The sequence below is a fragment of the Labrus bergylta genome, chromosome 18 (genome assembly GCF_963930695.1).
Source record: "Labrus bergylta chromosome 18, fLabBer1.1, whole genome shotgun sequence".
In the NCBI taxonomy this organism is placed as follows: domain Eukaryota; kingdom Metazoa; phylum Chordata; class Actinopteri; order Labriformes; family Labridae; genus Labrus; species Labrus bergylta.
Genome location: NC_089212.1, coordinates 17920089 through 17941691, shown reverse-complemented (window position 1 = coordinate 17941691; position 21603 = coordinate 17920089). Strand labels below are relative to the sequence as shown.

Here is a 21603-nt window from a genome sequence, read left to right as displayed (position 1 = left end):
AAACTGTGTCCCGTTAAACCTCTCTGATTTAGTCTGAGGAACTTTCATGTTGAGGGACTGTTGTTAGAGCTGGGCTTTACACAGTGAAGCTTGTTATTCATATATTATACAGACTAGGGGTGCAGAAATGCAAAATTTTCTCTAATCGATTACTCTTCCCATGGTTAAAGCGAGTACTCGAGTAATCGTTTTGTAGTTCTTTTTTTTTTTTCTGTGATTCTTTTCCCCCACGGGAGGCCCCGCCCCCAACTATGACGCGATGCCGACTGTATCTGTTGATTAATTTGAATCTTCGGGAATTTAATAATTGTTAGTAAGATGCCTTTGTATTAACATTCAAATATGACATTTCTTACTTCAACAGACAGCAAACCTCAAATGAAAATTCACACAGACGTGTTATGACCGTGTTAACACTTTATTATAATTAGAGCAGTGAGTGTGGCGAGCGGCCATGCAGACATCAATGTGCACTCATCGCACTTTGAAGCTGTTTTGACAGCAGCATTCTGTCAACAAAGACCACAGTCTGCAGTGTAGAGCACACTTTACTCTGGTAAATGAAGTTACAATAGAACAGGTGAACGATTTAAGTGTCTGTCTGTTTCATCTTTCTCCTCTGTGCGTAATGACACACTCGCTCAATCTCGCTCGTCCGTCCGCTATGAGCTATTTCTCCCTATAAGGTTGTTCCTTTTTGTAGTTATTAAAAGAATAATCATTTAAAATTCCAAAATATAGGAAAACATTGTGTTATGCTGCTCTGTCCTGGATGATCAAACGTCTTTGGTTTAGCGGAGTAAAGCGGTAATCGCAAAGTGAAAGTCCTTCTTTTTCTGTGGACTAAAAAGACAATTTGAACTGAACTTTCGTAGATCATATTGCATATTTCGTTTGTTTGGGACTTTTTGTTCATTGTGAATTCATAGGGGGGTTAATTAAAGGGATATTTTTGTTAGGGTAGCAGCGTACAGAGCCTTTATCATCACTTTGTTTGTCATCTATGTTATTTTTGCGCTCGTGCTCCTTTTTTTCTGTTTTGAATTAGGCCTATCCTAGAACCCACAATGCAACGAGAAACTTTTACAAAAATGTGGACTACAAAAAGATTATCGATTAAATTTTTTTTTGGAACCGATTATTATTTAATGAACGAGTACTCGGGTACTCAATACTCGTTCGCACCCCTATTGCAGACGTATTTAAGAATGACATCCAGTCGATCAATTAAGTGAGAAAAAACAACAATATTTTTCTAGATTACAACATGAAATGAGACGATGCAAATATGTGCAAAATCAAGTTCTCTTCAATCAGAGAAGCATTACAGAAGCAGATGTACTTTTAGGGATTCATCTTGCGATAGTAGTGTGTACTCTGATCAAATCCATTAAAGACCAAAAACCAACAATGAAACAAGCGTCGCTTTATTCCTCTGTGCCATCGAGCTCTGTTGTGTTGCTTCAAAGAGCCAGACTGTTGCACCAGACAACATGTTCGTTTTATTTGATTAACACACACCATGTAATATTTGAGCTGTGTCCACTCGCACCGTCCTGCTGCCAAATTTACTTTGTAGAACTTGTTTATTAATCTAAAAGTAGTCCCCAAGGAAGACACTGTTCTTCTGTTAAGAGTCAGATTTGCTAAAACTACAGTGAGCAGCCGTTGTAGATCATAAGTACATTTTCTGATCTATTTTCTAAAGACTTATGACTTCACTAGAAACTAAAAGCCCAGAATGCCACAGAGGAAGTTAGAAAGTTTTGTGAGACGGGCCAATGTACTCTTGGTTTTTCCTCTTTTTGTTTGAAAACAAGAACTATCTTCAATTCCAGGCTCATCCTTTTAAAGAGGTTCATCCTATTTGTTGTACAATACAGCTGTGAAATGTGTGTGTGCGCTCTTATTGCGCTCTAATGACTTGCCGCTGTGTGTCTTTCAGGCGATCCACTCAGCTGCCTGGCATCACGAGGGTAAACAGTTTGTGTGCAGCCACTCCGATGGCACGCTGACCACATGGAATATACGAGCCCCAGCCAAAGCTGCACAGATCATCACACCACATGGTAGGGACTGTTGTTAACACACACTTTTTATTGTTTATACAAACACACACACAAAGGTATTGAATAGAAGCCAACTGTCTTTAAAACCACATATTGAAGCTCAGAGTTCATCTAATCTTAGAGTGTTACTTGTAGAAAACTTAGTGATTGAGGTTGCATGTTTATGCTTGTACCTAAGCATTTGTACACTATATAACCTGCACCTGTACCAGCTGAAATAAAATGCATTCGTGCCGTTTGATCTTCTAGGAAAGCAGCCTAAAGATGGAAAAAAGCCAGAGCCATGCAAGCCTATCCTAAAAGTGGAGTACAAAACAACAAGGGCGGGGTAAGTGTGATGGTAAAAAGTCCCCACCCATCCTGTGTCTTAACCAACGCTGGTTTGAATCGATATCCTGTTCTAAAAGTGCCCTTTCCTGTTATTTTGTCCAAACAGCATATATAAAACAGGCTAGTCCTGTTGACAGTGACCTTTATGCTGCTGGAAAAGGCCATGTCTCATTATCTCCATGTTCCACTGGCTTTGTTTTGATGCGATAATTAGCTAAATTATTTCGTGATCATGACAAATGATTTGTCGTTCCTTTGAGGTTGCATGTTAATTGCGTTTTGATTATTGTGACAAAATCATCATTATCTGAAGAGAACAAGGTTTTAGCTTCAAGGTCACAAAGTAAGAGACAAAACTTCCCTTAAAAAAAAAAAGAAAAAAAAAAAAAGAAAACCTGACATAAAAAAATTAACTATTTCACTGAAGGCGATCTAATTATCCCTCTGATTTTTCCTCAGGTATAAGAGGACAGGGATTAATATAGTCGTCTTTATAATTAAAAAGTAGGCTAGCTCTATTGTAGATGCTCTTAAAACGGGGGCAAAGTGTGGAAGCACGAGGGTAACATTTGTGTCTCCCTCTATAACCATTTACTTCTGATTGGACCATGTAGGTAGTCAATTTTATTGAATGAACAATTAAAATGTTTGTGTGTGTGTCTTTTCTGTACTCAGGGACCCATTCATGGTTCTGTCAGGAGGTCTGTCTTACGATACAGTGGGGAGGAGAGCCTGTCTGACTGTGATGCATGGTAAGAGCACTACCGTCCTGGAGATGGACTACCCCATTGTGGATTTCCTAACGCTGTGTGAAACTCCATATCCGAGCGGTGAGCTGCCACACCCATCTCTGCACATTTTGTTCATGTCTGTGTTAACCCCCTGAAATGTCAACATTTCATGTTTCTTTTCTTGCCAGACTTTCAGGAACCTTATGCTGTTGTCGTCCTCCTCGAGAAGGATTTAGTTGTAATAGACCTCGGACAGATCGGGTATTTATATTGCTTTCTTAATATAGATCAGGAGAAGAAGTTTGGATGTGCAACAAAAGCAGATTTCACATAACTTGTCCCCTGAAATCTCTTGCCTACCACTGAAATCTTCCTGAATTGCTTATTCACATCTATCCCTCACAGCAAAAAGTTTTCCCTGCAAGGTCCGACACAACAACAAAAGTGTTTGATTAAATCATTGTTACATCATTGGACGTATTAAATTAAAAGAAGAGAAGAACATACCAGCGACCAGGAACTATTATGTAGCTGAAAAATAGTCTTCATAAATTGGGGTGAAACTGTGGTCATGTTCATTCACAATAGCAGCTTACCCTAAAGAGGTTTAGTGCATGTGTGAAATACAAAACAAAAAATGTGTATTTTAGATCCATATTGATTTACAGTGTAAAAGTATAAAATTATGTTCATCATTTCATTTGAAAATGTTGACGAAAGTGGTCAAAAACAGGATTATTCACCTGTGCAGTTCATGGAAAGAATTACAATACATTGATAAATATATTCTGCGTTGTGTTCAGAAATCATAAATGTATCACGTTTTTTGATTACACAAGAGCTATGACATTTCTTCACTTACTCCCGTTCTTTAAATGTCTCCTGACAAAACAGAATATCTAGCTTTCAGTACGAGAGGGAATGCTTTTGTAGTCAAGCAAGCATAATGTTCTTTTTATTTTAATCTTTATTACTTTTCCCCCCAGGTTTATTGTTCCTCTATTTACCATTTTATCCCAATTATACAGTAAGAGGAGACTCTTTTAAATCCAAATCCCAGGCTTTAATCTTTCTTCAATTTTTTTTTATTGCTCTTGCATTATGCAGTGTGGGTGGGTGCATTTAAAACTCATCCAGTGATTGTAATTACTAAAGGCAGCTCGCCAACATATACCATAAATAGAGAAGATGCAGACCTGGATTTACTTCCAGCACCAAACAGTACCTCCATCTCACTGTTGATGTTTTGAAACTCAGTTTATTATCAGCTAGCAGTGAAATTTGAATCATCAGCCAAAGTATTTGAGGTGAAAGATGACCATGAATCTGTGTGTCAAAGGTCAGAGGTCGCAGTCCAGATCTTTGGGTTTCAATGTCAAACATTTATTTGTTAAAATACAAAGTCATGGCAATTTTATTGAACATTTCAACTTGTTGATTGGTCAGTCAAGAGAAGCGACAGTATTGCAAGGGAGACATCGTTGCATCTCGTGCAGAAAACATGCAGACATGGTCATTTTCCAATCTAACATATGGCTTAATGTCTTGGCAGGTACCCTATATTTGAAAATCCATATCCTCTGACTATCCATGAGTCACCGGTGACCTGCTGTGAGTACTTTGCCGACTGCCCTGCTGAACTCATTCCTGCACTTTACTCAGTCGGCAGCCGGCAAAAGAGACAAGGCTACAGTAAGAAGGTAAATCACTTTTATTATCTGTGCTTAGAATGCATTGGCCACTGGAAATGACTTCTGGATACATTAGTTATGATCTTAAACGGGTAACAAAAATCACAGAGGCCTTTTAAAAAAACAAACTTTGTCATGTAAATTAACTTATTAACTGAGCATTTGTTTTCTTTTCACAGGAATGGCCCATTAGTGGAGGAAACTGGGGCCAAGGCACTCAGAGTTATCCTGAGATAATAATCACCGGGTAAGTGACTTAATATCAAAGGATGAAGTTATCATACACATACCATTGTCTGGCATTTTCCAAATGATCTCATTTTTTTATTTTGGTCCAATAAATAGACATGCTGACGGGTCGATCAAATTCTGGGATGCTTCTGCATGTGAGTAGTTTCCTTTGATTTTATTCCATTTATTTGTATGGAGCTATGTGGGATTCTTTCAGGCTCTGGGCTGTTGTTACATTAAGTACATGCTTAATTACCATCAGAAGACATATGGCAGGTTAAGATATATGTACAATACCAACCAGTCCAGTTATGATACTTCAGCTCCCTATCATCAAGTCAAACAAACAGGATACAAAGGCCATTCATACATCTCTTTTTCAAACTTCTGACATTGAAAGAATCAAACATTGGAAAGTATTCAGAGGGAAATGAATATTTTGTATGAACTCAATAGACAAAGAATTTATCCTCAGAAATTCAGTAGTTTTTTAAAAATTGTTATATGGAGCTAGCATTATATGGTTCTCAGATATTGGAGAGGCACATTTAAACATACTCATATGAAGTGTAGGATGCAATTGAAAACGCTAAGATTGATTCTCTTTGCCATGGTAAGCTTTGAAGTAGACTGACTACATTTACAGTTTATCTTACTCGACTAAACGGTTAAATGTCTTATCCCCCTTGCCAGAATTAGTAGTCGCTTGGACAAATTATAAATATTTATATATATTGGTCCTCAATGCCGCTCAAATTTCATGCTCAAACTGGCTGTATCTCCAGTTAATGGGCCTGCTCTACACACCAGGATGTAAACAAGCACAGTGAACAGATAATACTTCAGAGCAGCGTGAAAAATTTTGATAAAAATGTATGTAGGCTGTGTAAGATCTGGCATATCAACCAAAGCAGTGTGTAATCACGTTTGGCACAGTCATGGGGATGTTAACTTGCTGGTTTTGCTAGCACCGCTAATGTTAGCCACACTCGGCAAATCAAATAACATTGTCTACCCTCAGACAAGTTAAAATAAATTGTGCTCAATTAAGACTGTTTTCTGAGTGTTTTCTTACATATAGATTAGCCGGTTAGTCTGAATTTAAATTTCCGTTTAACTAACAAGGAAATAAGTCGTCTGGAAACATCTCTTGTGTATACACAACGGTGTCATCTGCGTAAAAAGCGTCCCCAAAACTGTTAGGAGAAGTTGTTTGTATAGTACAGTTCTACAATTCTACAATTCACTTAGCAGACGCTTTTATCCAAAGCGATGTACATCAGAGAGTAAGTACAACACAAGCAAGGATCTAGAAAAAAGGGAACAATGTCAGTAAGAGCAAACGATCACCTTATAATAATCCCTCGTCAACTACAAATTTAATGCTGCCTAGAACTGTTGTTTATCATTTTGAACACACTGCATCATATCTTTCTTACTCCTCTGTTTTTTCTCTCAAAGTAATGCTTCAAGTGCTGTACAAGCTAAAGACTGCCAAGGTGTTTGAAAGGACTCGAGGTAAGGAGGAGAAGCCAAGTACGGATATCGTAGAAGAGGACCCGTTTGCGATCCAGACCTTGTCCTGGTGCCCAGAGAGCAGGATGCTCTGTGTGGCCGGTGTGTCCGCCCATGTTATCGTCTACAGGTTTAGCAAACAAGAGATCACCACTGAAGTTGTGCAGGTTGGTATACAATTATATCCATTTTAATGTGTCATCAGAAACATGTCAACTTCTTGTCATATATATTTATCATTGTTTAAACCTTGGTTTTACATCTTCTTTTTTTGACTGTGAGATAATTCAGAGGTCATCCATGGTTAGAAAAGAAACATTTACAGCTGTTTTGAGATGTAACAGCCTTTTGTGAGACATCATATCTTGTGTTCAGCTTTTGGAGGTGCGGATGCAGGGTGAGTTCAGCGACGGGGACTCCCCGGATCCAGGAGGGGAGCAGACTCCCACCCTTCCCACCCCAGGAGCTTCCTCCAGCCCGCAGGAGGGCGAGCTTCCCACTCAGCCCTCCACCGGCAGCAACTCCTCTGACGGACCCCGCGACAATATACCATGCCTACAGTAAGGACTACAACATTTTTTTTTTTTTTGCAAGATCATGTTTAAAGTTTTACTCAGCTATTTAGGTCATAATTAACAAACCTAAAAGTGTTGCTAAAAAGGTTATTTGAGTAAGTGATCCTTTCAGTCCTCAGTCCTTGAATATATTTCCACATTAGCACACCAGAGGGAAATAATCCTGTTTACAAAAATATTAAAAATGAAAAAAATGTTTTATAAGTGAAAAGGGTTGATGGGAGAATATCAGTTATGAAAAACGATCTTGCCAGTGTGACTTGCACCATAGGTGATAAATCTTTCCAGTGTCATGTGCAGCCTGCTGTCTCATCCTGCTGTGTGTTTGATGCAGGGTGCGGAGCTCCCCGCTGAAACAGTCTCCGGGCTACCAGGTGGAGCTGGTGATTCAGCTGGTGTGGGTGAGCGGGGAGCCACCTCAGCCAATCACAAGCCTGGCTATCAACTCCTCTTATGGCCTGTAAGTCCTCACAGCTAGAGATCACAGTGACTTCATTCAAAAATGTGTCTTGATTGTGATGGTGATCCCTGTCCAGCAGCTAAAGCTGTGCATGTAGAAGCTTTAGTTTCATTTAGTCACACAGAAACTGGATTTAATGTTTGTTCATTGCAAGGAGTTGATGACAAAAATAGCATCTTAATCCCAAGACCCACTCTGTTACTCATTCCTCCTGTGTTTCAGTGTGGTGTTTGGAAACAGTAGTGGTCTCGCTGTGGTGGACTACCTCCAGAAAACTCTGCTCCTCAACATGGGCACATCGGATCTGTACAGCCCATCTGATCCCTACCAGAGGCAGCCTCGCTCCCCGCGTAAACAACGGCAGCCCTCTGGAGGTGATTTGACATGTTTTTCTATCGGTCACTTTCTGGAATTTACGCATTCTGCCCCAATTTACAGCTTAATTAAATACCCTAATTATTTGTTATATCCCTATATTTAGCAATCCAAATATTTATCTGAAGGGCTCTGACTCTGACTGTTAAGAGGTTGGTTAGGGATGCGGGGCTGACACTTGGCAGCAGCTTTGACTTCGCACCATGAGCACCGCCCCCTGCAGTAGCTCCTGTCCCTCAACAGGGGGCATCACTGACAGATTCTCCATCTGTTCAGTTGCACAGACCAAATGATCTTTGCAGTCAGAGGAAAAGCTGTATCACTGCAGTAGTGTTTACTTTTGATTCTTGTAATGGTATAACAGAGCCAACTCATGATTATTAGTTTGTTTTAGTGTGAACATTTCTGTCACGTCTTTTACTGTGTTTTTGTCTCTGCCTGATCATCTTGTTTGTTATTCATTCTTTTCAGTCTCAGTGGTCTGCCGCTACATTTAAAACTCTTTTATTGAGGTTGCACTGTCTTGAGTAGCAAAGTTTAATTTGTGCACACTTGAAGAATGTATTCTGATTACTGTTTAGTCATAATTAGAAATACTGCAGCAAGCCCCTGAGACTCGTATCGTTCTTTTTCGTTTGCACTGTTGATCATTTTCCTGTGTCACTGTTCTTACTGTCGCTCTCTTTCTGTGGTAAAGACGTTCCACCTGTGACTTCTTGCATGTCCAGACTTTCTAACTTGTATTCTGACTCTGTGAAAAAGCTACGCTCATCTCACTTCAGTAAGTCATGTTGTGTCAGAATTTCTCCCACACCCTTAAAGTATCATTTCTCTCCTCTGAACTTTCCCTGTTTTCTCATAAGGATACACTTCTTGTTATTGATTTAGCTACCCGAAATCCCCCCAAATCCTCTCTATTGACTTTTTAAAACATTTGACAGTGAGCTGGGAGGAAATTGGGAGACTTGAGAGCACTTCAACAAAATCTGGTTGTGTATCTTTAAATCCTACTATCTATTTTCCTCGACAAACAGTGCTGGCACCCTAAGCTATCAGACTTGTTCTAGATTTGTGAAGTGAACTCAAGTGTGGCTTTTCTTCCTACACTGTCTGGGTAGCTGTCCCTGCCTTTGCTCAAATAGGTGACCCTTTATTGTTTCCATTATATTTACTTCAGGAAATAGCATAGACATGCAGAGATTATTCTAAAAGAATAAACTAAATTCTGCTGTGTTTTAATGCCACTCTCGCTCCTCCCGCAGCCCTCTCTGATTCCAACGATGGGGCCAACCCCTCAGAAGATCGCTGCAAATCACCGACTTCAGGTCAGTCTCCTCAAAGTCAAAGGTTGTCATTTTTAAATACTTTACTTCAATGCTGCCATTTGTCACATAGGATCTACCTCACCTAACAATTCAGATGATGAACGAAAGCAGAACTTCATAGAGAAGGGTACTGTATCTTAGAGAAGCTGTTTAATTTTTTTTTTTAATTGCTGCAGTTTTCTGATTTGTCTCTTTGAACCTTATTTCCAGTGAAAAACAAAAGCAGACGTTTTTCCAAGACGGTTGCCAATGACTTTGGTACTGTATCATCCACATGTATTCTCTCTAGAGACTGTATATTTAAAGTGGACGTAGCCATTGTGACGTAATAGTTTTGTTTTTAGGAATTTTGAGGCCTCTAGTTTTGCATTATGGCCTTTGCCATGTTGGATTTTTTTTTTATTATGAAAATTGGATAAGAGTGTGGAGCTTAAAATACGCTAGCTTAGAAAGCAGTGTGCCATTTGAATTCACTGTAACTTTGATTCTTATTAGGAGGCTTTTTTTTTTAAAGCAAAGACAAGACTTTTAAAGAAATTAGAAAAAAACGCCGTACCATCAGCTAACACTGAACTAATGCTAGCTTAGTTAGCAGGGTGCATTCAGAATTCAGTGTATATTATTCTAATATAGAGGCTAATTTTGGCTAGCCATGACAAGGTTTTATTTCCCCATAAAACTTACTGAGTATTTAACTGGCTTGTCATGATGTTTTTCCAACTGAAACGTGATGGAACCAATCACAAGATAGAAGGCGTAACAAACTGTAATGTTTGGATAAATTTGATGGGATCATTACCTTCAACAAAGTTTTGTAATTGGTGGAAAAAAACGCCCTTAAGTGCAGGATGAGTCAGCAGACATTGTAAACGTTGTTTGGGAAGAGAAAAAAACATTATTATTTGAGTGTAAAAATGCTTTATTGAAATATATTTGTCAGATAAAAATGACCTTTAAACACTTAAAATTAATTGCAACTGCTATACACTGATGAGTTCTAACTTAGTTAGCAAGATGCATCCGGAATGGAAAGGCTTATTTTGGCTAAAGAAGAGAAGGCTTTATACAAAAATGGCGGCTTAATAAATAGAACAACTTCAGCTAACAGTGTTTTTTAGTTTTTAACACTTCGTGAGACACTTTTCTGATTGCTGTGGTATCAACTTCTCAATCATGAAGTGGCAGCACCATAACCTCCCTTTCTCATGTATTTGAATCAAAATGGGATTTTAGCTTACAAACAGAGAACCATGCAGCGTTGAAGAAGACTTGAAATTACTGAATGAGACCATAAACTTGTGATAAAAAAATGGTCTCAGAGGTTTTAAATCAAAAAGGAGTAGTGTCATTTTCTCGTAGACCTCCAAACCATGAAATTTGTTTAGATCATTAATGGAGTCGCTCCCTGCTGGCCGTTAGATAGAATGCAGGTTTAAAACGCTACTGCATTACGTAGCTTTGATTCTCCCACTCTGAGGCTACATCCACTTTATATATACAGTTCTATGATCCTCTGACTATTCGTTCTTTTCTCTCTGAATAACAGCAATCTAACCACACTGTGTCTTAATCCTGCGTCAATCTGTGCATCTTGTGCCAATGAAAGAAACGTGTGCAATTATGAAATGTTTTGTTTTACTAATCAAGGTCTGGGGTTCTTAAAAGCTGATTTATGAAATTTATAAGGATTCTTTATCAAGTGCATGACAGGATTCCTTTGTAGATCCAGGCATCACATTTTCTATGCATTTATTTTTATGCATTTTCTCTCTATATTTTGACTGAACTATGAAGCCTTCATAGTCTGGACCGAAAGCAATTTAATCAAACGCATAGAAAATCTGCATCATGCTTTATTCTTTATAGCACTAATATCTAACCGTGTCACTTAAATGTTGAAGTGGATTGTGTCTCTTTGATTGTGTTCTTGATTCCAGGATTTCAGCTCCGTGTTTGGCTATCTGCTGATTTTTTCCTCCTCCTTCTCCCTGTGCATAACTATGTTCACTGAATTGCAATTACTTCACTTCTTGTCCGCCTCTTGCTTTGTTTGATATTACAGGCCCCACTGCTGTCTGTGATGCCTCGCAGCTTCATTTATATTCGCAGGGTTTCTCTAAGGGTGGTTATAGACTGCAACAGACAACTTTTGGGTGTTTATTCTAAAAGATTGCCAACACTCCTGGTAGCGGACAGGAAGTCAAATAATTAAGAGAGACAATAGAATATTGTTCTTAAAGCAATACATGAATGCTCAATGTCAGACATTATATTCTGTGTATGCCCTCAACAGTTGTCTTTCAGCCTGATCACTACTCTTAAGAATGACTCAAACTGTATTTTCAATGATTTTTACTGTGAAACAAATGATAACTGAAGTGTTAAGATTTGAATTAAATTTATTTCTTATCTTATAGATTGGAAAAAAAACAAAAACAATCACTATTAGCTTTTATTCTTATCTCATAAAATAGGAATATTTGTTTCTGTTACAGCCAAGATGTCACGGAAAATTAGCTCGTCTCACGAGCCAAGGCCAGACCAGGGTAAGCCAAAAACTACTGAATCTAAGCTTCTGACCATCTTAATGTTTTTACCTTCAGGTTTTTTTTTTTGTACTTCTGTCATTTGAAACTTCTGCTGTTTTGTGGCTATTTCACAGCGTAAGATAAGTTGGAGAGTGCTTCTTTTTCTCTCTTCTGGCACGCTGGTGTAATTGTGAGATTTCTGCTGTTTTGGGATGTTTACTGTACTTTTAGACAAACACTCTGTCTCTGTTTGCACTGTGAGCAGAGGAGCGGTCCCAGCGTTGGCGCTCTCTCACATATAAGAAGCGTGTTTGTAGTGTGAACGAAGACACAGCTGCAGCGGAGGTGATCCGGAAGGGGGGCGTCTGTAGAACTATGTCAGTCCCCGTCCTCAGTGAGTGGACCAGCCGTGGTCTGACTTGGTCTGAAGTGGGATAACTTGTACTAACCCCCCCCCCCCCGCTGCTGCTGAGGCTTTTATTCTGAAAGGGCTGACATATGACACTAATCTTCTCACAATGACTGTTTGATTCTTTTTCGAGGAAGCTCGGCTGACTCCACTGCAGAGTGTTAAAAACTTGCTTTTCTTGTTTTCAGTTTTTCCTTGTGAAGAACACGCGTGCCGGGCGGTTCCCTCTGTGTCACAGATCTTTCTGTGTTTCTGTTGGGATCCATCATTAGCTTGTTTTAAAGAGGGTAAAAGCTTGTGCTTCAGCTGCCTTCAGCACAGTAATGAACCATGAATAATTCTTGCTCCTTAAATACTAGTTCTTCCTTGGGAGTCCCTGTAGTACTACATGCATTTCTTCTGCATTTTTTCACATTGAGTATGTTGTTGTCAGATTTAATTGTGAAAATGACATCATAGAAACCATTGTCCAAAATAATCACTCCTGACTGCAAAATGTGCAAAAGCATCTCAATGTCAAAAAGCTTGTTTTGGTGTAGTGGTGGGTAAACATACAGTAATAACAAAGAAACAAAGCTCTAACATGTTAACCTGGTTTTCCCCTGGTGAATTTCACGCCATTACCACCTCTTATCCTCCTGTTTGCACAGAGAACCCTGCTTCAACTTCATTTCACTTTAAAACAAACTGTTTCCTTTTTCTCCTTTGTTTGTTCTCACTCCTGTTGTTCAGATGCCAAGGACAACTCATTCACCCGCTCACGTAGTTCAAGTGTAACCAGCATAGAGAGGGAATCTCGAGAGGCCATCTCTTCCTTTCACTTCTGCGAGAGTTTCCCCAGGAAGAATGACAGCCTGGCCAGCCCCTGTCTGCTGGTGGGAACCACCCAGGGCTCGGTGATGATGGTGGCCCTCAGCATGCCGCCCGGCGGAGACCAGAGGCTGCAGCAACCCGTCGGCATCTCTTCCTGCGGTAAGAAACTCTGCTGAACTTGATTTTGAACTCACCTGCTAACAGTGGGCCAAAGAAGTATAACTTTTATTGTAGAAAGTCATGTTTTAGGATCACTGTATCATTTTACCATGCCAAATATTGTGTGCAGTCCCTTTTTGTTTTTTCTGGAAAAAAGCCAATTACTTTTACTCGATATATCACGACAATCAGAAACTGGGTGGGTTGTAGGTTGAATTGTGGATTTGGGTCACAGTTATTGTGCAGCTGTCCTAAATGAAGAGATCTACTTTGCATGGCATTCTGTGCTAATTTAAAGGCTGTCTCTTCATTCAAGATGGGAAAAAAAAAATCCCCTCTCTAAAACTTGTTCTTTAGGCACCATGGCAAGCCTCAAAGGAGGAATTATGACGATGGCCTTGTTGGACGCCGCTGGAGCTCTGCTGCCCCCTTCCTACGAGCCATGGTATGACGCGAATGCATCAGATGAGGAGAAGGAGAAGAGCCGGAGGCGCAGGCCAGCCACCCCTCCCTCGTCACAAGAGGGTCAGGATTCCCAGTTTGCCGTGCTGTGTTCAGAGAAACAGGCCAAAGTGCTGGCTATGCCCTCGCAGACCCGACTCTACAAACACAACATCACAGAGTCCTCCTTTGTGCTGAGGGCCGATGTGGTGCAGATGGCCGGATCGAACTGCATCGCATGTTTCTGTGCTAACGGACACATCATGACTCTCAGGTAAACCCTCTAGTATGTACTTGCTAAAGATCAAATAGATAATGAAAACATTTGTTTATCACAATTGTAAAAATTGTATGATGTTCTGGGGCGCCGTTGGCCAAGTGGTTAGTTTGCGTGCTCCCATGTACAGAGGCTGTGCTCCTCAGAGCTCAGGTTTGAATCTTCCCTTTGGCTCCTCTCCCGCATGTTGTCCCACAAACTCTCTCTCTCTCCAATTTCCAACTCTGTCCACTGTCCTGTCTCTCTTATAAAGGCAAAAAAGCCTAATAATAATGGTCTCCTGACATAACGATAATGTTCCCTCTTTGTATCCTGACAGTTTGCCCAGTCTACGGCCTCTGCTAGACATGAACTACCTGCCGCTGACAGATATGAGGATAGCCAGAACGTTCTGCTTCTCTAACCTGGGTCAGGCCCTGTACCTAACCTCCTCCACCGAGATCCAGAGGATCACCTACAGCCAGGAGACCTGCGATAACCTGCAGGTCAGATAATCTTTTAACTAGTGGATGAGACTTTCTTGGAGACTCGTGATAGCCTGCAGGTCAGACACCCTTGAGTAGATTATGAGATTTACAATCAAATCCAATCATTCTAAATCTGTAAAAAAAAAAAAATACTTTCCATGTTGGAGGAGGTATAAATACCTTTTCTTTTTGTGGTAGCATACTTTTTATATGTCAGTCTTTATTTCAACACGCATTATAGACTGAAGTGCTGATGTTTGTGTCTTCCTCAGGAGATGCTCAGTGAGTTATTCACTCCTGTGGAGACACCAGAGGCTCCTAACAGAGGTTTCTTCAAAGGCCTTTTCGGGGGAGGAGCTCAATCTTTGGACCGGGAGGACCTATGTGAGTACAGATGCCCTTGTATCATATTCTAACTTTTTTCCACCCACATAAAATTGTCCATATTGGCTTACTTTTACATTGAATATTAACTTTGACTCTCTATTATTGATATTCCAATAACGGATTATATTCCAAGTTGAATGTTTACATTTTATACCTTGATAACTGGATTTCTGCTTTTGTCTTTGGTAGTTGGTGAAACAGCTGCCGGTAAGGCCTCCCGCAGCCTGGCGCAGCACATCCCCGGCCCTGGGGGCATGGAGGGCATGAAGGGTGCAGCGTCCGGGGTCGTTGGAGACCTTGCAAGAGCCCGAATAGCTTTGGACGAGAGAGGGCAGAAGCTGGGCGAGCTGGACGAGAGAACAGCAGCCATGATGGCCAGCGCAGATTCCTTCTCCAAACATGCTCATGATGTACGCTCTTGAGAATTCATTACGTACTCAAGAATGTTCTCACATCAACTTTTTTTTTTCCGCTTCTGACTCTGACTCTTTTCTCTTTTGCTCTCTTCAGATGATGCTGAAGTACAAAGATAAGAAGTGGTACCAGCTCTGATGGCAGCGTGTGGAGAATCGGACTCAGTAATCACGCACACCAGTATCTCTGAGGAGCTGCAGGTCCCAATTCATCTCTTCTCTATTTCTCTCCACATGGGGCGGGGCGGGGGGGGGGGTTCTGCTCTACAGGCTCATGCTTTTATTCTCAGCACAATATCACACACTCTGGCATTACCTTGGTCACCAGAGGACTGCCACCGAGTACACACCGGCCGAAACCAACAGAATGAGAATGGAAAGAAATGGAAGAAGAGAAGCCCTTCAGAATCTCTCTTTCCATTTCACGAGAGCCTGCGAGACAGGAATGAGAGAGGGGGGACCTTTTCATATCCATCCGCCATGCACTCATATATATCTCACATATATATCTACACACCCTGCTGTTTTGTTCTGAAAGAGCAAAGACAATTCTACAAAACCTGTACTTGTGGTGGCCTGATTGCAAGTGTTCTCTTTTCCTTTCCCTGCCCTTTATGGTGTCTGCAAAACACAGTGGACTTACACGAGGAAAAGAAGTCTGATGACCCGTCGTCCTTTAAAAATCGACTGTAATCAAGTCAATATAGATGTGTATATCTATAGGAGTGGTTGAATCAATGAAGGACTTGTCTGTTTTTCCAGTCTGAATTTTTTCAAGAATTTGATCTCTGTGCTTTCTTAATTTATTTTTTTTATTGTCCAGAAGAGGCATTTCAAGCACTTCAAATCGTAGAAAGTAGACAGAGCGATGAGGAATTATCGCCTCTCACCGAATAAGGGCTGGTAGAACACTAGTTCATCATGACCATTTCTCTTACAGCAACCAAGTTGTTTTAGGTGAGAAAGAAACAAACGGCGAGTTTTCTGAGAGTCCCTTTTAGCTTTATTTTGAAATTAGATTATTTATTGGAGCAGTGTAATATATAACAAGTAAAATAAGTTTGTATTAAGGGCATTACATTTATCTGTTGATTAAGTGCACAAATAAAGTGCTGCAAATGTTTACCCCTGATGAAGAGTTTACATTGATCTATCATAAAAAATTTAGAGTTGAGACACTGGAAATCCTGTGAAGGTCGTATTGCTTTCCTGGAGGGCTGTAGCTAAATCATGTAAGAGAAAGGTGACGTGTTGAAGGGCAAGACAAAGATTGTCCTCCATGTGATTAGCATAAATGTATATTTTGGTTACAATTTTTAGTTTTTGCGATAAAGATTTTATCTATACATGATTACTCCGATTTTCTTTTCTTCTTTTTTCGCTATCCTGTCATAGCGTGAGTTGATTTTTGTCTCGTTTCTCAATGTGTAGGGGGAAAAAAAAAGCATGTGTCTCTTTCAGCACAATGGTAAAGGTATGCTGTCTGTATTCGTAGCTGCCAGTGGAAATGACCAAGCACCCTTGAGTGTTCCACACAGTGCCATTGGTCATCTCTCTCTGAACCATTCACTTAAAAAAAAACAAAAAAAAAAACTCTCTTCTGCCTTTGCCTCATGATGCATATATGCTAACCTCTACCTATGTGTATGTCTGTGTGTTTGTGAACATACATATATTCTGGAATATGTGTATGGGCGCCAATATTTATAATACTACATAGATGCAGTGTATTACAATAGGTCCTTTTTAGGTTTTTGTTTTTGCTTGACAGTGTTTTTTCAATGTGATTAACTAGAGTTCTATTGTAATTAGATTTCTTTTTCATTGAGGTGCAAGGATATGCTGCTATTTGTGTCAACGTAGGAGCATTATCTGTTGGGGCTTTTGTTTTGAAAAAAAAGAGAGACAAGACTTTGTCGGTCCAGATTGCTGCCAAATGTTGTCAATTACACGACGGCTGGACACAAATCTGACAGTGCAGGTTCGGGCAACGTGAGATCCTGTATGCTTGCAGCCATGTTCTTTCACGACACCAAAGAGTTGCTTGATTTCACACAGTTGTCTAGAGTTCCCCCCCTCCCAAAAAAAAAAAAAAACATAGTTTAGAGTCAGTCTGGATTTATTTTCTTTTGTCAAGAAGTCTGCTGTGTGGAAAGGGGGAGAAAGTAGATTGATTTGGATTTGGGTTCTTTTTTGTGGGCATGCCAACCTCATTACCCTAACTGCTGTGTTCAGAGGACAGGCAAGGTGAATCTGAAGAGTTTCATTCCAAAATGAGAGATCCACCAAAGAAAATCATATCAAAGGACTCATGGAAAATGGTTGCAGGCACGAACAAAATGTGAGACTTTTTTTGATCAATTCACTTAGATTTGAGAGTATTAGATGCTGTATACTTTTATCCAAGATGGGTGTACAGCATTTTGGAATAAAACCCTTCACTTTTAGCTGACTGATTTGAATCTTCTCTACTGTATACTACTGATATAAACCCACAGAAATAAGCAGCTGAGTGGGTTTTGCACTATTTTTTGTATTTAGAAGAAGTTTGTTAGTATGATTTGTAATGTCTTTATTTTTTCTTGTCCCATTTTCTTGTTTTTTTTAAGGACCAAAACATGACTAAAACCTATGCTTATCTGTGTCATTTGCCAATTTTGCTGATTGCTTCACTTTCAGATTTGTTTTCAATGTCTGGTTAATGATTCTATGATATATTTATATATTTGAAAACAAATGTATGTATACTTTTGATTTTCAATAATCTATTAAAGACACCTTTAATGTTATTATGGGGGTAGATTTACTGTCCAAACAATGGTTGTGCATAAGGATCCATCATCCAGACATGACAAATATTTTCTGGTTCTATATTGAACATGCTCATCTCTGAATCTAGCTTTGCTACTGCAGGAGGGTCATATCCTCCTGGTGGGCCGCTGAGTCTTTCTACAAAGTTTGGCCTCAACTTTGAAGTGCTTCAGTTTGCAACATATATGTCCTAAATGGTCCCTTATTGCACATTGAAGGATGCATGATATTAAGTGTTTACAAACTTGAAACAACCATGTATTATCCCTCTTAGAGATTGTCTCTTCTGGCGTTTGTATTTACCACCATGTTGAACAAAAACTCAAGTTCTCGTCACACATCCGGAGGCTGTCCCACTGCTGTTTGATCATGCCAATTGTATAAGTGTGAGAGGATTTATTTATTTACTGGTACATCTGTTTATGTTACTGTATGCTCCATGAAAACGTCTTGCTTTCCCTGTGCTGTAGAAATGCATAGAAAGCAAAGTTTGGCTTAGAGCAGCGTGCAGGAGAGCTCGAGGGTTTCTCAGTCGCCATACTTCCATCCATCCGTCTTTCTGTCTTCTGGGATGAATATCTGTGGAGTTGCAGTATTTTCTCATAGTAGGCAATTTTTGTACAGTTTTATTAAAATAAATTTCACATGGATGTCTGACTTAATCTGCTGCCACAAACAATTTAGACTGTAGATACAGTATATAAATATATATATTATTGTGCAATGGAAAATAAATGTAAAACCAATCATACCATGTTTTGTCCTGTGTTTTCTGTTTCATTGTTTCCTGTTTGTTCACTGATTTTATTTCAAAGATGAAGTTTCATTAGTACTGGTACGGACATTCTTTCTTAACATATCCCACTGCAGGTCAGAGGTCAGATATAGATTAATAGTCTTATCAAGCACTGCTTTGAGCATCCTGAGTTACAGCCTGGTGCAACCCTAATTTAAAGCGCAATTTGAATAGAGTTAGGACATTACACATCTTTTTTTTTCTCAACATTTTTACAGTGGAAAACAAGTTTTATTCCCCTTAAAAAAATATATTGTTGACTTCATCGCATATGTTTCTGTCTCAATTCTGTATAATAACATATTTTTCTTTATTTTAATTGTTTTTTTATTTCCATCAATGTCATTTTTATGTTAAAATTAAATATGCACTGCCTTAATTATGGAATACCATCTGCGGAAAAAGTGAAAATATGTATGCCAATATTTTCATCGTACACATTTTTACAAGTTTAAGTTTTTTTGCAACCACAGAAAACAGTAAACATTTTTTTTAGAATATGCTTCATACAATAATACTGAGTATTTTCATTTAAAGATAAACGGGAAAAAAAAATCCAAGGTTTGGGCATGTTGAGACCGCAATATAAAAATGAAAATGAAAATAAAATAATTTTCATTTTCATTTTTTTAAAATAAATTTTTTTTAAATGTATAATAAATTTAAAAAAATAAAAACACTTACATGTTTTTGTCTGTAATGTTATTTAAATTTATACTTTATCATCGGTTTATTTGTATTTTTATTAACGAGTCCTACGTTTCCCAGAAGCCCCTGCAGGTGGCGCCACTGCTCCTTGAACTCCCGTCGTCCATCGGGGTCGAAACCACAGCAGAGAAGTGAATCCGCGGCTGAGCGGCAGCAGCATCCTCACTTGGATCGAACCAGCGGATGGAGCGGTGGGTAGACAAAAGTTGAGTAAGGTGGAAGGCAAACACAAAGTAATGCCCAACATGTGCGCTCTGAACACGTGTGGATGATTTATTATGTGTTCTTGCTGCTCAGGGAGCGTTTCTATCGAAAGGGGGAAAAAAGCCTTTTATATACATCGCGTTCAACGGCAACATTTAAGCTCCGGATGAATGTTTGATGGACCTTGCGTGTCTTGCTCTGTAGCTGTTGGGATGAGTGAAACAAAGACGACAGAGGCAGCCTCGGAAGACGCCAACTCTTAACACATTTGACAGAAGATAACTTTATGGAAACGTGGTCTACCCGGTAAAGGTCTGTTCTCTCTTCTCACTAAACTTTAACGTTACGTCGACGACAGGCAACTACTAAAAATGTGCTTCATAACGTTAGTTACTACACAAACTGACGTTAAAGAAGTTGAACACTGGACTATTTTGGCTGAAAATCAACCTACTCTCTCCTAATGGGGGTTTACATTTTACTTTAATAACCTGCCTTTTAAAAAATATGAAAGGCGGCAAAAGGAGAGCATGCCCCTGTCTGTGTTGATCAAGAGAACTTCAGGAGGGTTTTCTTTTTGGTTCATCTAAAGGACTTTGACCGTTCAGTTTGTTTCTAGCATGCAGAAACCTGGTGTCCACTTTGTATCATATCTAATGCTTCAGCAAGAACCTAATAGATGTCTCTGAAACGTAGACTTGAACAGGTGAATGTGTTTGAGGTGGGATATACATGGACCAGTTTGCTGGATTTTCTCTGCAAACACCCCAGCAGAAGTGTAAATGGGTATGATGTTGAACAGATAAGGTAGGCTTTCTTTATATCCTTTTTTTTTTCTAAAATGAGCCAAGGGCCAAACCTTGTCCTGGAGTGGCTTTCTAAGCTCCATCTGGCCCAATATTTGGAGTCTTTCATTGACAATGGGTATGATGATTTGGAAGTGTGCAAACAGATTGGAGAACCAGACTTGGATGCCATAGGTGTCCACATCGAGTACCACAGACACAGGCTCCTTGCAGCAGTGCACACACTAAAGGATGAAGACAAAAGGAAAGCACCAAGCTACTATTTCACCTTGGAGCCAATTGGAACTCCTACCTGCAACCACTCTTCAGACCCAAGCAGAGAAAAAGACTTCAGGACTTTGGGATCACACTCACGCACATCAAGAATACATGAGGCTTCTTGTCCTGGAAACCATAACCTGAGATTCACCGATTGTAATGACTTTGTGACTTATCCCAAACTGAAGCTTAAGGTGCTGATAAGGGATAAACTGGCTAAAGATGGGATCAACCTTGGAGACGCACCTTACACCCATAAGGTAGGTCATTTTCCCTTCCTTTGTTTACAGTATGTTGACACTAAATACTGGCTCTTCAAGCACTGTCTTGTGGAATTTAATACGCTTGTTATGTTACGTTTGTGATGAGGAGTGTGACAAATTTCTTTGACGTTGCTGACGTCCACTTGTTGTTCTGTATTGCATCAAAGTTGGCCTTGGTTTCACTGTCAAAGGTCTGCTACACAATATAGTGTTGATTAATATCATTCCCAATATTGTCTTACTCTACTTTTCCATGTCATGATAAACAGGTAACTGACCCATAATCTATCAGTTTTGTTGAGAGACTGAGCGAGAGAGAGAGAGAAGTGAAACAAGATTCATAGTCATTTCTGATCTTCACTGTACTGAAAAATCACAGATAAACTTCGATAAAACAAAGCATTGGGTTTTATGTCAATTTTAGTTTCCATGAAATGCTTTGCAACTATTTTCACGAAGATGTATTCTCTTGTTGCTGTAGTTGCTGCTCAAATTACTCGCGATTATTTATGTAATTCCTGAATTGCTGTTTTAACTTGTTGCATTCTACCAGTTTCAGGG

The 21603-nt window shown here is 39.6% G+C and overlaps 2 protein-coding genes across 8 annotated transcripts in view; both read left to right on the top strand.

Moving 5' to 3' along the window:
- The window catches only part of stxbp5b (syntaxin binding protein 5b (tomosyn)), a 35197-nt gene extending 16439 nt beyond the window's left edge, over positions 1-18758 (top strand). Inside the window, exons 8-29 of one of the 7 annotated variants that reach the window (XM_065966213.1) lie at positions 1946-2069; positions 2319-2397; positions 3075-3229; positions 3319-3391; positions 4683-4830; positions 5001-5068; positions 5167-5207; positions 6514-6734; positions 6943-7127; positions 7477-7602; positions 7825-7976; positions 9240-9302; positions 9373-9429; positions 9513-9560; positions 11798-11848; positions 12096-12224; positions 12972-13211; positions 13569-13926; positions 14249-14414; positions 14669-14780; positions 14973-15193; positions 15294-18758. In XM_065966213.1, coding sequence (XP_065822285.1) covers positions 1946-2069; positions 2319-2397; positions 3075-3229; positions 3319-3391; positions 4683-4830; positions 5001-5068; positions 5167-5207; positions 6514-6734; positions 6943-7127; positions 7477-7602; positions 7825-7976; positions 9240-9302; positions 9373-9429; positions 9513-9560; positions 11798-11848; positions 12096-12224; positions 12972-13211; positions 13569-13926; positions 14249-14414; positions 14669-14780; positions 14973-15193; positions 15294-15335 — 2859 coding nt within the window. In that variant the 3' untranslated portion in view covers positions 15336-18758. The remainder of the gene's footprint in view (positions 1-1945; positions 2070-2318; positions 2398-3074; positions 3230-3318; positions 3392-4682; positions 4831-5000; positions 5069-5166; positions 5208-6513; positions 6735-6942; positions 7128-7476; positions 7603-7824; positions 7977-9239; positions 9303-9372; positions 9430-9512; positions 9561-11797; positions 11849-12095; positions 12225-12971; positions 13212-13568; positions 13927-14248; positions 14415-14668; positions 14781-14972; positions 15194-15293) is intronic. The other 6 variants (XM_065966214.1, XM_020627001.3, XM_065966215.1 and 3 more) reach the window with 6 other exon arrangements.
- A 934-nt stretch (positions 18759-19692) lies between these two features.
- Positions 19693-21603, top strand: part of sash1b (SAM and SH3 domain containing 1b) — a 47089-nt gene continuing 45178 nt past the window's right edge. The window contains exon 1 of the mRNA XM_020627193.3: positions 19693-21039. Within this exon, the coding sequence (XP_020482849.2) occupies positions 20557-21039 (483 nt within the window). The 5' untranslated portion in view covers positions 19693-20556. The remainder of the gene's footprint in view (positions 21040-21603) is intronic.